The sequence below is a fragment of the Hemitrygon akajei genome, chromosome 4 (assembly GCF_048418815.1).
Source record: "Hemitrygon akajei chromosome 4, sHemAka1.3, whole genome shotgun sequence".
NCBI classification, from domain to species: domain Eukaryota; kingdom Metazoa; phylum Chordata; class Chondrichthyes; order Myliobatiformes; family Dasyatidae; genus Hemitrygon; species Hemitrygon akajei.
Genome location: NC_133127.1, coordinates 68406739 through 68422997, shown reverse-complemented (window position 1 = coordinate 68422997; position 16259 = coordinate 68406739). Strand labels below are relative to the sequence as shown.

Below are 16259 nucleotides of genomic sequence, written 5' to 3'. Positions count from 1 at the left end.
AAGAGGGCGCTCTCCACAACTGACCTATAGAACATCTTCAGCATCTCACTACAGACATTGAATGACGCCAACCTTCTTAGGAAGTACAGTCGACTCTGTGCCTTCCTGCACAAGGCATCTGTGTTGGCAGTCCAGTCTAGCTTCTCGTCTAACTGTACTCCCAGATACTTGTAGGTCTTAAGCTGCTCCACACATTCTCCATTAATGATCACTGGCTCCATATGAGGCCTAGATCTCCTAAAGTCCACCACCATCTCCTTGGTCTTGGTGATATTGAGACGCAGGTAGTTTGAGTTGCACCATATCACAAAGTCCTGTATCAGTTTCCTATACTCCTCCTCCTGACAATTCCTGACACACCCCACTATGGCCGTGTCATCAGCGAATTAAAGTTACGAGCCGTTTTTAAGTGCTTTCTTATAAGATTCCACAAACCAAGTGATCTCTCAGTGGATCATTAAACCCATCACTGAACTGAAAATGTTCAGACAATCTCTTCAATTCAGCCTCATATGCTGAAGTATGCTCCTTCCTTTTGATTCTGCTTATGAGTCGGAGAATCTCAGAATAAAAAGCGCCGCAGCAGACTAAGATCGTAACAGTGACTGTATGTTGGTCTTCCCTTTCACTGTGAAATGGATAACATCTCTCTATCCCTTGTTAGAGAGAGAGAGAGAGAGAGAGAGAGAGCCTGTGGCATGTCATACTGTCAGGTAAACAATAGTTTTTGTTGACTGCTGATCATGATTTCTTTTTAGGTGCTTTGCTGTTGTTTGTAGGTGGTGGACGCTGACACTTTCGACTGAAATGGTGGGGGAGGGGGAGGTTGATGCTTTGTTGCTGCTTGTGTGGAGAAGCGGTAGAGGAGGCTTTGGGGTTCTAACGTTTTTCAATCATTCATTCTTTTGTATTCCGTGGATGTCTGCAAAAAGTAAGAATCTTAAGTTGCATACTGTATACATTCTCTGGTAATAAGTAGAACTATTTGAACAATTAAAGTGTTCTACAATCAGCAATGGTTTTGGTTCTAAATGTTCCTGCTTTACTTTCATGATATCAGCAAAGCTAATTTTAGCTGGATTAGTTGGATCGTTTAAACTTCTGAGCAAACTGTATGTTTTCTCATCTATTACACTCAGCAAAACTTTTTGTGTATTCTATGTAAATAGGAACAATAATGTGTATAGAAAGCTAAAACCCATCTTTCTTTCAACTACTGCTGTGGTTAAAGAAAGTGGTTCAGTGACTTAATTCATTGGTTATTCCATTTGCTTCAAAATACTGCTCAATTTGCTCAGTATACATCAGCCAATTATATTTTGCGCATTCGAACATATCAATCTTTCTGATGTGTTCATCGTCAGTCATTTCTGGGTTTTTTTCAAATGTATGATTATTATCACCCAATACTCACTGTTTCTAGACCTATGCATTCATTTGTTTTCTACTTTTTTTTAAAACTCTGTTGTCTTTCTCTTCGTCTTGCAAAGAAACATGTTGCACTTTCTTAACTCCAACTCCCGCTGCACTTTTTAAAAAAAAATTCAAACATGTCACTGCACTTTTTTAAACTTGAACATGTCGCTGCACTTCAACGTGTAGGTAGACGTTTCATATTCATTTAAAACTTCCTCGTCACCAATGTTATGTTTTGTAACTTCAGAAATTAATCGAAAGGAGAACTCAGGGAGCCCAGACATAAAGTGTCTGGTTTTGCCTTTACTCCAAATGACGTAGTGGCGTAATGTCATATGCCATACATGAACGTTTGCATATGACTTGCATGTTATTACACAACAAAGGAATGCTTAGTTAAACAGTATATTTACAATATTACTGAAATATTAAATACACTACAACTTACATATTAAAAGTTATTTTCAGTGGCCAGTTAATCCACTCACCTTTCATCTTGGGATATGGGAGGAAAATGAGGAAAATCCTTAAAGTCACAAGAAAAAAAAATGCGAACACCACACAGACAGCTCCTGTGGTCAGGAGTGAATTAGAGACCAATAACACCTCTGTGCCGCTAGCCCAAGAGCATTATATTGGATCAGCAATGTACAGGATACCAATACCAAGCTGCTAACAGGTGAAAGGAGGTGAAGGAGAAATACTTTTATATATTACATTTCGCAATTTTCTTTCAGAAGGCACCTTGCATCTGAAACTTTCAAAAAGTGGTCCCTGTTATAATGTAGGAAAACTGCTCACAAAGATCTTTATGGACTAGATGTTTAACATGCTTTACAACTGTTGGTATAAGGACAAATATAGGCCAGAAACTGTTTTTTTCCCCATACTTGGTGCATAACCAAACCCAGCCCATCAAGGCTGCAATGAAATTAGCCTTGTGGGAGAATAATAGTTTCAAAACCTTTAATTAACATCATGAATTTTTCATCTCATGTTATTAACTTTTTGTATATTTTATGTAAATAGCAACAATAAAGTGTAAAGAAAGCTAAAGCTCATCTTTCTTTCAATTACTGCTGTTGATTAAAGAAAGTAGTTCAGTGACTTAAATCAATTTGTACTAAAGTGGAAAGCTGTACATACTTAAAGGTGACTCAAAATTCTCCTTTCGCTACAAAGTTTTCTGTTGAGATTCTTCAGAGAAGAGTAGATGTATTCTTTCTGTTTGCATACAGCACCTCATGGGCTTTTTGTTTATTTATGGAAAAATTACAAGTGCCAGCTAAGGCTAAATAAATGCTGTCATCCTGCTGCTGCATGTTGAAAAGAACTAGAAAGAATGACTGACCTTTGACACTTTTCATCCCCAGTTCCTCTGGGAAAATCCCACACTATCAAATACTATCCCTGCAGCAACAGATTAAAAGCTATTTTTCCTATGATTAAGACATTTTTTTAAATGTTAAGTACAAATGGGAAGATGGAAATTTGGTTTAGGGAGTTCTATCAGTGAAACCACATATGCCCATTCAAATCCTCAAATATTCTAATTTATTTTGTTGAAAACTACTTGCTTTTCTTAGACTTTCATTTTCCCTCACTGGGATCCAGAAAGCTACTGTATTTTCTCACTTCAAACCTCAGGTAGGGAATTGGTGAGAGAGGTTAATGGTTAAACAGAAAGCATTCACTGATTGTAAAATGGTTATTTTTAAGTTCTCTCAGTAGAGTATGTTCTGAAGATCAAGAGGAGTATGAGTTGCATCAAGGATTGTATTGGATCTTTCTTTATTGATCTATTACAAAATAATGTAAAAGTAATAAATAAAGGATTATATGGCAGGAATATTAACAGGTTGTGTTGCTGGCAAAAGAGTTTCAGCACAAGCAAATCCGTTATGAACCTAAAGTAAATATTACAAATTACTGTACTTCCTATATGGCGAAAAGCTAGAAGCAGTGGAGGCCCTGTGAGATAAAGTGCATTAACGATTAATACATCACAGTTAGGTATAGAAAGTAATGAAAATCAAAGATAAATGAAATAATTTTCTTTACCTTGGGGTAGAGGTTATGCCATAGCTGTAAAAATCTGGTGATTGTTTTGAGGATGTTGCCAATCCCATTTAATGGTAACAACATCAAGTTTTTCCTATTTTATCATAGCAAGAAATCCTTTACCATTATCCAATGTCTGAAGCATCTCAAAAGTTGAAAAATATTCGAGGAATATTTATAACCCTCTGTGATATGCTGGAAAATATAACTGGGGGACATATTATCAGGTGACCAAACATTTTACTTCGTTTATGCAGTGTGAGAACTATAATGTTACTGAACTACTTTTGATCAAAAATAACAATAATCTTGTTTGATATGTAATAAACAATATCCTTATGCAAGTGGTCTTCCAGTTAATCACTTTTGAATTCAAAGTGCAAATGTGCTGCACTATACAATGTTTTCTATTTTGCATGAGTCTTTAAATTTTCAACTTAATATTGTTTTGCATTTGTAGTTATTTCAACTGCTTATATTTTAATATCCATAACACTTGACAAGTGCTCATTTTATATGGTGCATAGTGTTGTCTTGCTAATTTTACCTGGTCCATCAGAAAGGTTGAAATAGGCTGATTTCAACTTGTGCATTTTATATTTCTGTTAAAGAGTTCATCTTACTGAGCAGTTTTTCAACTATATATGTATGTAAAAGATTAGTTGTAGACCAGTTCAGTGTCCTTAACAGGAAAAAGCAAGTATGTGGATCTCAAAACCAGCCTGTAAGTCTAGTAAGATAGTAATAGCAAAAAAAAAGATGACAAGAAATATCAATCAATCTTGTATTATAGTAAGTCAAAAATCTTAATGTTATGTATTGTCACCAAAGGCATATAGAATGAATTAGATGGACCAATGGCTCATTTTGGTATCTTTAAGTTTTTCATGTCTATTACTCAAGAAAGTTGGGGTATAGAAAACCATAATAAATGAGATGTTTGCTTAACTTTTATTTCTGTTTAGTCTTTGCTTACTAGTTTATTTTGTTCTACTTGGTTAGTACTTCATTGTTGCTGAATGGAAAACTTATTAATATAGGATATTGGAAAGAAGGTAGCAACCTGCTACTCCTTGGACTACCTGCTGAAAGGTAAACAAAAACATTGTTATTAATATGGTATAAAAATTCTTTGACTGGAAGTTACTAGGAAACATGCAATATTAACAACCCATTCTCTTTTTTGAAGGGTTCCTCTTCCACAACTAAGAAACATGATCAAGACTCTTGTAAGAACCTTACAGTACATGTACAGCTCATTAGATAGGCAAGTACTAAAAAATACTCTTTTACAAACAATAGGTGGACAGCAAATTCCAAATACGAGTTTGAATTTTAATTCAGTAAGTGAGGATAGCTTAAGTAGTCTTGATGCAAATGCTGTTTCCTTTTCTGTGTGTAAAAGACCTTCAACTGTTTCAGTCAGCTTTTTCAAAGCCTTTACACATTGAGTCCCTCAGATATGGAAAACAAAAATCTGTTCTGGAAGTCTAACTTCTACTACTAACTATTTGAGTAAAGTTGGATCAAGAGAATTTGGATTAAAGAGAATCAGACAGTATTTAATCTCTTGGTCTATATTGTGCAGTCAGTGTTATTATTTTTTTGCTGTTGTTGAGCACACCAGTGTATATCTATATTCATACTTGGGGAGCGGTGGGGGGAAGAAATGACCAACTTTCAAAATTTTGTACAGCAGTGGATACAAATATCAGTTTTGGCTTGGTAACAGGAGTTGAAATTCCATCCTAGAAACCCATAATCCACACAGCACTGAGAGGGTATTAGATCATAAATATTTATCTGCCTTGATGGTTTTTTTTTAAAAATCTTATGAAATGATTTGATGTTTAATCCAACAATTATCCCTCAGCTAGATCCACTAATTCAAATTACTGGTTCTGCTAACATGCTATAAGGGACCTTTTCTATTCAATCTACAAGTCAACAGGGGCTCTGGATAGGTTGTCCAATTAAGACCATAAGACATAGGAGCAGAATTAGACCATTTGGCCCATCAACTCTGCTCTGCCATTTCATAATGTCTGATCATTTTTCCTCTTGGCCCCAATCTCTGGTCACCCCCCCCCCCCCCCAGTAGTCCTTTATGCCTTGACCAATCAATAATCTATCAACCTCTGCATTAAAACTAGGCCTCCATAGCTGCTGGTGGCAATACATTCCACAAATTCACCAACTCTGATTAAAGAAACTCCTCTTTATCTCTGTTCTAAAAGAACACCCCTTTATCCTGAGGCTGTGTCCTGTGGTCTTGGACACTCCCACCATAGGAAACATCTTCTGCATATCCACTCTATCAAGGCCTTACACTATTTGATAGGTTTCAATTAGGTCAGCCTTCATTCTTGCGAATTCCAGTGAATTCAAGCCCAGAGCCATCAAACGCTCTTCATATGACAATCCATTTAATCCTGAAATCATTTTCATGAACCTCCTTTGAACCCTTTCCAGTTTCTTCACATCCTTTCCAAGATAAGGGGCCCAAAACTACTCAGACTACTCCAAGTGAGGCCTCACTAGTGCTTTATAAAGTATCAACTTTACATCCATGCTTTTATATTCTAGACCTCTTGAAATGAATGCTAAGATCGCATTTGCCTTCTTCACCACAGACTCAACCTGCAGATTAGCCTTTAGGGAATCCTGCGTAAGGACTCCCAGATCCCTTTGTGCCTTAGATTTTTGTATTTTCTCTCCAATTAGAAAATAGTCAACCCTTTCATTCCTTTCATTTCTTCTAACAAAGTGCATGACCATACACTTTCTGAGATGGCATTCAATTTGCCACTTCTTTGCCCTTTCTCTGAATCTGTTCATGTCCTTCTGTACCTCTCTACTTCCTCAGAACTACCTGCCCCTCCACCTATCTTTGTATCGTCTGTAAACTGCAACAAAGCCATCAATTCCATCATCCAAATCATTGATGTGTAATGTAAAAACAACCGGTCCCAACACAGACCCCCTGTGAAGCATCTCCAGTTACCGGCAGTGTAATGTTGAATCAGGTTCATGAGTCCAGCAAATGAGACAGGGAGTGCACTCTCTGTGAATAACACATGTTAATCAATTATTTACAAACACTAAAAATTCAATCAAACTTTCATGTTTCCCAAGTTACAAACACTACAAAGCTGAATATTCATCATACGTACATTCAACAAATATACTTAGTTAAAAGTGCATGCAGAACATACCTTCCCAATCGTCATGTGCATCCTTGCCTTAAACAAAGGAAGAAGAGTGCAAGCCACATTCATGTGCTAGCAGTTATCCAATGGGAAAAGCGACTGCAATTTCTAAACTAACCAATCACAATGGAAGTGGTTTTCGACAGAATAAGCCCCCCCCCCCCACAGGACCCTCCACCCCTTGAGAGTTGTGAACGTTATTATCCAACCCTCAGATGAGTATGACTCTCACAAACTCTTAACTAAATTAAAGATAAAACACAAGAGTACAATATCCAGTACTGTAAAGCCAAGTCACCTTTCAGTATACTACAGTAGTCTACCTGTCTCCCTTTGACGCTCAGATGTAATCAACCAAGTGAGTGATGTTACCTGACGCATGAGGAATGTAGGTGCAGTATTTGTGACAAGTGCCACCTTTCTTTGTGAGCAGGTAATTCAAGGCCATTGCCATTGAAATCAGTTCCTGGGTCAGTCTGTCCATATCATGCTAGGAAAGGCTAGCATTCAAAACATTCAAGGTGTTCATCCAGGGCATTGGGGTGGCATACGTACAGCACCACATATCAAGCGCACTGCCCTGTGGGAATAATGGGTAAGCCTGTTGGTCCAGTGTGCAAATTCAAATGACGTCCTCAGGAGTGTATCACAGGATCTCCCACCACAAATCAGTATCCATCACTTTGCCATTCTGTAATGCAGGGAGATACAAATGCACTTGCTCCTGATTAGTTACTGGGTATTTAGATAACATAAAGAACAACTAGAATTGCTCCCCAAATTTCATATAGCCAGTATGAAAAATGAGTCATCCCTAAAACCAATTATATTGGGAAACAAATAACAGATATCAGATACAATAAACATGTAACAGATTAAGAAGACCAGAAACAAAGTAACTGATAAATAAACTAAACAAAGTAACAGATTAGAATACAAAACACAAATCGCAAATTCCAGGCTTTATTCCTCTAAAACTTCCGATGGTACTACAAAAGCTTAAAAACAGTTAATTTCTCGCAGAGGAACAACACTTATCAGAGAACAGAAGGAGAAAGCAACTTGGTGGAACCCAACACATTCAGTGTCCCTTAGAAGCAAAATCCACACACACACAAAAGCTTACTAAGACATGTGGCCACACCTCACATTTCACACATTCAAATCATTCACACTCTTTACATGGAAGACGGATGCAGATGACCCCCCCCCCCCCACAACAATGAGGTGCAAATGTGCTAACCAGCCCCTGATTCTCACTGCTGGTGAATATTAGCCCATATCATTTGTTGTTGCCACGAGTGGCTGTGGAGGCCGAGTCATTGGGTTTATTTAAGGCAGAGATGGATAGGTTCTTGATTAGCCAGGGCATCAAAGGGTATAGGGTGAAAGTAGGGGAGTGGCAATGACCAGAAGAAATGGATCAGCCCATGATTGAATGGCAGAGCAGTCTTGATGGGCCGAATGGCCTACTTCTGCTCCTATATCTTATGGTCTTAAAGCTACAAAAGTTTATTCGTACAAGAATACACACAATACAAACATCAAGTATTTACAATACAGTGAACAAATTCAAATTAAAATACCATTATTATTATTGTCTATGAAACAGTCAATTCATGGTCACACATTTGGCTAGTAGAAATAAATGTGTGGACTATTTTCTTAATGGGGAGAAAATCGAGGAATCTGAGATGCAGAGGGACTTGGGAGGTTCACAAGGAGGATTCCAGAAATGAAAAGGTTATCATAAGGTTATGTGTGGCCTTCTGAAAATCCAAGTACAGGTATGCATCGCTTAACATCCATGATACGTTCTGTGAAATCAGACGTTATGTGACTTGGACGTTGTGTGAACACTTAGCAAACCTATATGGAGTAGCACTAAACTGGATATTGTAATCTGTTCCTGCTTTTTCTTTAAGCATTTCGAACAAGCTCCGTGCCTTAGCAGTGATCGTCAACATGCTGAGAGGAATTCTCTTTTGTGTTTGGTCCTCAATCCATGTCATTAGCAATTTCTCCATATCCAAGATAGGTCCCTCTCCCATTTTCGAGCAATAGTGTTCACTGGTTTTCCACCTTCATATTGTTGAATAACCTTTTGTTTTACTTCCAAATCAATACTTTTCCTTTGCCTCTGGTTTTGCTGCATTTGGAAGCCATGATGCACTTTACAGTAATATTTTCGAAAGAAAATTAAACAGAGAGGTAACTTTACTACACTCGAGACGCACAATACACGGATTGGTTACATCTGCTACGTCACATTCTCCGATCAGGATTACGGACATATATGTGATCGGACGTTGTCCGAATGGACGTTAAGCGCAGCACATCTGTACATAACATCAACCAATTTTCCTTTGTCTATCCTGCCTGTTATTTCTTCAGAGAATTCTAACAGATTAGTCAGGCAAGATTTTCCCTTGAGCACACAATCCTGACTATGGTCTGTTTTATCATGTGCCTCCAAGTACCCCGAAACCACATCCTTAGTAATTCAGTCAAACATCTTCCCAACCACTGAGGTCAGACTAACTGGCCTATAATTTCCTTTCTTTGGCCTCTCTCCCTTCTTGGATTTTCTAGTCTTCTGGAACCATTCCAGAATCTAGTAATTCTTAAAAGATCATTACTAACTGACTCCACAATCTCTTCAGCCAACTTTTTCTGAACTCTGGGAACATCTGTTCCAGGTAAATTATCTACTGTCAGACCTTTATGTTTCCCAAAAACCACCTCCCCATCAGTGATCACTTCACATACTTCATGACCCCTGACACCTGGAACTTCCACCATACTGCTAGTGTCTCCACTGTGAAGACTGATGCAAAATATTTATTCAGTTTGTCTGTCATTTCCTTGTCCCCCATTACTGCCTCTCCAGCATAGTTTTCCAGTGGTCCGATATCTATTCTTGCATCTCAAGAAATTTTTGGTGTCCTCTATATCTGAAGAAATTAAGACAGGGGAAGGATAGTACCAGTCAAGAGGAAGTCAGTTAGTCATAAAGGAGGAGGGTTTAGGAAGCAAAAATCAGACAGGATTCTTGAGAGTTATAAGGTAGCCAGGAATAAGCTTAAGGAGGGACTTAGGAGCGCTAGATGAGGACATGACAAGGCCTTTGTGAGTAGAATTAAACAAAACCCCAAGGTATTCCACATTTACATAAAGAGCAGTAGGATGACCACAGTGAGAGTACAACCACTCAAGGTTAAAAGGGGAAACATGAGCCTGTACTGGGAGGAGGTAGAGGCTGTCCATAATGGATACTTCACTTCAGTCTTCACCAGTGAGAGGGACCTTGATTCATGAGAGGTCAGCATAGTACAAATTTATGTGTTAGAGTATATTGAGGTTAAGAAAGAGGCGATGTTGGAGCTTTTGAAAAACATTAGGATAGGTAAGTCCCCAGGCAAAACGGGATATACCCTAGGTGTCTACAGGAGGTGAGGGAAATGATTGTTGGGGCACCGATGATCTTTGCATCCTAACTGGCCACAAGAGCAGCACCAGAGAATTGGAGGATGGCAAATGTTGTTCAAGAAAGGCAAGGGGGATAACCCTGAGAATTCAGTGCCTATAAAAAGTAATCACCCCTCCTCCTCGTAAGTTTTCATGTTTTATTGTTTTACAATATTGAATCACAGTGGACTTAATTTGGCTTTCTAACACTGATCAACAGAAAAGACTCTTTTGTGTCAAAGTGAAAACAAATTGCTACAAATTGGTCTAAATTTATGACAATTAAACACAAAATAACTGATTGCGTAATTACTCACCCTCTTCAAATGAGTATTTGGTAGATGTAACTTTGCCTGCAGTTACAGCCTTGAGCCTGTCTGGATAGGTCTTGATCAGCTTTGCAGATCTGGACACTGCAATTTTTCCCCATTCTTCTTTATAAAACTGCTAAAGCTTTGTCAGATTGCATGGGGATTGTGAGTGAACAGCTCTTTTCAAGTCCAGTGACGAGTTCTCAATTGCATTGAGGTCTGGACTCTGGCTTGGCCACTCTAGGACATCAGCTGTTGTTTTTAAGCCATTCCTGTGCAGCTTTGGCTTTATGCTTGGGGTCATTGTCTTGCTGAAAAACAAATCTTCTCCCAACTCACAGTTCTCTTGCTGACTGCATCAGGTTTCCTTCAGGATTTCCCTGTATATTGCTGTATTCATTTTACCCTCTACCTTTACAAGCGTTCCAGGGCCTGCTACAGTGAAGCATCCCCACAGCATGATTCAGCCACCACTATGCTTCACAGTAGGGATGGTGTGTTTTTGATGATGTGCAGTGTTTGGCTTACACCACATAGCATTTAGTCTAATGGCCAAGAAGCTTAGTTTCGGTTTCATCAGACAATAGAACCTTCTTACAGCTGATTTCACAGTCTCTCACATGCCTTCTGGAAAACTCTAGCCAAGATTTTGTGAGGTTTTTTTTTTCAACGGAGGGGTTCTCTTTGCCACTCTATCATAAAGCTACGACTGCTGGAGCACCCAGGCAACAGTTGTTGTATGCACACTCTCCCATCTCAGCCACTGAAGCTTGTAAGTCTTCCAGAGTTGTCATGGGTCTCCTGGTTGCCTCCCTCATTTGCCCCCATCTTGCACGGTCACTCTTTTTTGAGGAAGGCCTACACTAGGCAGATTTACATCTGTGCCATATTCTTTCCATGTCTGATGATTGAGTGAACTGTACTCCAAGGGATATTCAGTGATTCAGAAATTTTATTGTATCCATCTCCTGACTTGTGCTTTTCAATAACCTTTTCACAAAGTTGTTTGGAGTGTTCTTTTGTCTTCATGGTGTAGTTTTTGCTGGGAGACTGATTCACCAGCAGTTGGACCTTCCAGATACAGGTGTAATTTTACTACAATCAACTGTAACACCTTGACTGCATACAGGTGATCTCCAATTTAACTATTGTGACTTCTAAAACCAGTTGGATGCACCAGTGATGAAGTGGTGTGTCATATTAAAGGGGTGAACATTTATGCAATTAATCATTTTGTGTTTTATATTTGTAATTCAGTTAGATCACTTTGTAGAAATATGTTTTCGCTTTGCCATGCAGGAGTCTTTTTCTTGTTGACCGGTGTCAAAAAAAGCCAAATTAAATCCACTATGATTCAATGTTGTAAAACAATAGAACATGAAAACTTCCAAGGGGGCGGGTTGAATACTATGATAATGCGATGCTGAGAAAGTCGTGAGTAGCACGTTCAGTGAGTTGGCCACACCGCAGGTAAAGGATACACAGGCAGAAAGGGAAGGAGTGGCCATGAGACAGTGTAGCAGTAGGCAGGTAGTGCAGGAGTCCCCTTGAGGTCATCTCCCTCCTAAACAGATATACTGTTTTGGATACTGTTGGGGGAGATGTCTCATCAGGGGAAGGCAGCAGCAGCCGAGTTCATTGCACCATGGGTGGCTCTGCGGCACAGGAGAGAAGGAAAAGGAGTGGGAGAGCTATAGTGATAGGGGATTCGATTGTAAGGGGAATAGATAGGCGTTTCTGCGGCCGCAAACGAGACTCCAGGATGGTATGTTGCCTCCCTGGTGCAAGGGTCAAGGATGTCTCTGAGCGGCTGCAGGACATTCTGGAATGGGAGGGTGAACAGCCAGTGGTCGTGGTGCACATAGGTACCAACGATATAGGTAAAAAACGGGATGAGGTCCTACAAGGTGAATTTAGGGAGTTAGGAGATAAACTAAAAAGTAGGACCACAAAGGTAATAATCTCTGGATTACTACCAGTGTCACATGCTAGTCAGAGTAGAAATAGGAGGATATTTCAGATGAATACGTGGCTTGAAAAATGGTGCAAGGGGGAGGGATTCAAATTTCTGGGGCATTGGAACCAGTTCTGGGGGAGGTGGGACCAGTATAAACAGGACGGTCTGCACCTGGGCTGGACTGGAACCAATGTCCTAGGGGGAGCGTTTGCTACTGCTGTTCAGGAGGCTTTAAATTAATGTGGCAGGGGGATGGGAACAAGTGCAGAGAGACAGAGGGGTGTAAAATGAGGGTAGAAGCAAAAAGTAGTAAGGTGAAAAGTAAAAGCTGCAGGCAGGCAAATCCAGGGCAAAAAGCAAAAAGAGCCACTTTTCAACATAATTGTATAAGGGCTAAGAGTGTTGTAAAAACAAGCCTGAAGGCTTTGTGTGTCAATGCGAGGAGCGTTCATAACAATGTGGATGAATTGAATGTGCAGATAGATATTAATGAATATGATATAGTTTGGATCACAGAGACATGGCTCCAGGGTGACCAAGGATGGGAGCTCAACATCCAGGGATATTCATTATTCAGGAGGGATAGACAGGAAAGAAAAGGAGGTGGGGTAGCATTGCTGGTTAGAGAGGAGATTAACGCAATAGAAAGGAAGGACATTAGCCTGGAGGATGTGGAATCGATATGGGTAGAGCTGCATAACACTAAGGGGCAGAAAACGATGGTGGGAGTTGTATACAGGCTACCTAACAGTAGTAGTAAGGTTGGGGATGGCATTAAACAGGAAATTAGAAATGTGTGCAATAAAGGAACAGTAGTTATAATGGGTGATTTTAATCTACATATAGATTGGGTGAACCAAATTGGTAAGGGTGCTGAGGAAGAGGATTTCTTGGAATGTATGCGGGATGGTTTTCTGAACCAACATGTCGAGGAACCAACTAGATAGCAGGCCATTCTAGATTGGGTATTGAGCAATGAGGAAGGGTTATTTAGCAATATTGTTGTGCGAGGCCCCTTGGGTAAGAGTGACCATAATATGGTGGAATTCTTCATTAAGATGGAGAGTGACATAGTTAATTCAGAAACAAAGGTTCTGAACTTAAAGAAGGGTAACTTTGAAGGTATGAGACATGAATTAGCTAAGACTGGCAAATGATACTTAAAGGGTTGACGGTGGATATGCAATGGCAAGCATTTAAAGATCGCATGGATGAACTACAACAATTGTTCATCCCAGTTTGGCAAAAGAATAAACCAGGGAAGGTAGTGCACCCGTGGCTGACAAGGGAAATTAGGGATAGTATCAAGTCCAAAGAAGAAACATATAAATTAGCAAGAAAAAGCGGCACACCTGAGGACTGGGAGAAATTCAGAGACCAGCAGAGGAGGACAAAGGGCTTAATTAGGAAAAGGAAAAAAGATTATGAGAGAAAGCTGGCAGGGAACATAAAAACTGCCTGTAAAAGCTTTTATAGATACGTGAAAAGAAAAAGATTGGTCAAGACAAATGTAGGTCCTTTACAGTCAGAAACAGGTGAATTGATCATAGGGAACAAAGACATGGCAGACCAATTGAATAGCTACTTTGGTTCTGTCTTCACTAAGGAGGACATAAATAATCTTCCGGAAATAGGGGACCGAGGGTCTAGTGAGATGGAGGAACTGAGGGAACTACATGTTAGTAGGGAAGTGGTGTTAGGTAAATTGAAGGGATTAAAGGCAGATAAATCCCCAGGGCCAGATGGTCTGCATCCCAGAGTGCTTAAGGAAGTAGCCCAAGAAATAGTGGATGCATAAGTGATAATTTTTCAAAACTCCTTAGATTCTGGATTAGTTCCCGAGGATTGGAGGGTGGCTAATGTAACCCCACTTTTTAAAAAAGGAGGGAGAGAGAAACCAGGGAATTATAGACCGGTTAGTCTGACATCGGTGGTGGGGAAAATGCTAGAGTCGGTTATCAAAGATGTGATAACAGCACATTTGGAAAGAGGTGAAATCATTGGACAAAGTCAGCATGGATTTGTGAAAGGAAAATCATGTCTGACGAATCATAGAATTTTTTTGAAGATGTAACTAGTAGAGTGGATAGGGGAGAGCCAGTGGATGTGGTATATTTAGATTTTCAAAAGTCTTTTGACAAGGTCCCACACAGGAGATTAGTGTGCAAACTTAAAGCACACGGTATTGGGGGTATGCTATTGATGTGAATAGAGAATTGGTTGGCAGACAGGAAGCAAAGAGTGGGAGTAAACGGGACCTTTTCAGAATGGCAGGCAATGACTAGTGGGGTAACGCAAGGCTCAGTGCTGGGACCCCAGTTGTTTACAATATATATTAATGATTTAGAAGAGGGAATTAAATGCAGCATCTCCAAGTTTGCGGATGACACGAAGCTGGGCGGCGGTGTTAGCTGTGAGGAGAATGCTAAGAGGATGCAGGGTGACTTGGATAGGTTAGGTGAGTGGGCAAATTCATGGCAGATGCAATTTAATGTGGATAAATGTGAGGTTATCCACTTTGGTTGCAAGAACAAGAAAACAGATTATTATCTGAACGGTGGCCGATTAGGAAAAGGGGAGATGCAACGAGACCTGGGTGTGATTGTACACCAGTCATTGAAGGTGGGCATGCAGGTACAGCAGGCGGTGAAAAAGGCAAATGGTATGTTGGCATTCATAGCAAAAGGATTTGAGTACAGGAGCAGGGAGGTTCTACTGCAGTTGTACAAGGCCTTGGTGAGACCACACCTAGAATATTGTGTGCAGTTTTGGTCCCCTAATCTGAGGAAAGACATTCTTGCCATAGAGGGAGTACAGAGAAGGTTCACCAGATTGATTCCTGAGATAGCAGGACTTTCATATGAAGAAAGACTGGATCGTCTAGGCTTATACTCACTGGAATTTAGAAGATTGAGAGGGCATCTTATTGAAACGTATAAAATTCTAAAGGGATTGGACAGGCTAGATGCAGGAAGATTGTTTCCGATGTTGGGGAAGTCCAGAACGAGGGGTCACAATTTAAGAATAAAGGGGAAGCCTTTTAGGACCGAGATGAGGAAAAACTTCTTCACAGAGAGTGGTGAATCTGTGGAATTCTCTGCCACAGGAAACAGTTGAGGCCGGTTCATTGGCTATATTTAAGAGGAAGTTAGATATGGCCCTTGTGGCTAAAGGGATCGGGGGTATGGAGAGAAAGCAGGTACAGGGTTCTGAGTTGGATGATCTGCCATGATCATACTGAATGGCGGTGCAGGCTTGAAGGGCTGAATGGCCTACTCATGCACCTATTTTCTATGCTTCTATTAGGCAATGTCTAATCCTGGGAACTATAAGGCAGTGGGCAACCTAATGAAGAGGATTTCTAGAGAAGGATTTAAGAGCCTTTGGAGAAACATAATCCTATTAGGGATAGCTAGCGTAGCTTTGTGAGGGCAGGTTGTTCTTTATAAAGTGGACTCTATTTTTGAGGAAGTGACAAAACAAATTGATGATGGTAGATTGGTGGATACAGTATATGGATTTAGTAAGGTGTTTGATGAACTTCCCAATCAGGGGATCAAAGGTGGGGAGGGCCATCATCTATAAATTCCTTGGGGTTACTATTTCAGAAGACTTGTCCTGGGCTCAGCACATAAGTGCAATTATGAAGAAAGTACGATAGCACCTCTACCTCCTTAGAAGTTTGTGAAGATTCCGCATTGTTACGTACCCCGTAACTGGGTCACTTGCCAGCAAAGATAGAGAGGTCCGTTGAAGTCTGATGGTACTATTTTTAACAGTATTTATTGATTAAAAATACACAAAAATAATATCAATGCAAACATACAGATAATATAC

At 39.9% G+C, this 16259-nt stretch overlaps 1 protein-coding gene across 2 annotated transcripts in view; it reads left to right on the top strand.

Annotated features, from left to right (window-relative positions):
• The window catches only part of intu (inturned planar cell polarity protein), a 91169-nt gene that overhangs the window by 53261 nt on the left and 21649 nt on the right, over window positions 1–16259 (top strand). For both annotated transcript variants that reach the window (XM_073042812.1, XM_073042811.1), the window contains exons 5-7: window positions 3586–3704; window positions 4480–4569; window positions 4667–4744. In XM_073042812.1, coding sequence (XP_072898913.1) covers window positions 3586–3704; window positions 4480–4569; window positions 4667–4744 — 287 coding nt within the window. The remainder of the gene's footprint in view (window positions 1–3585; window positions 3705–4479; window positions 4570–4666; window positions 4745–16259) is intronic.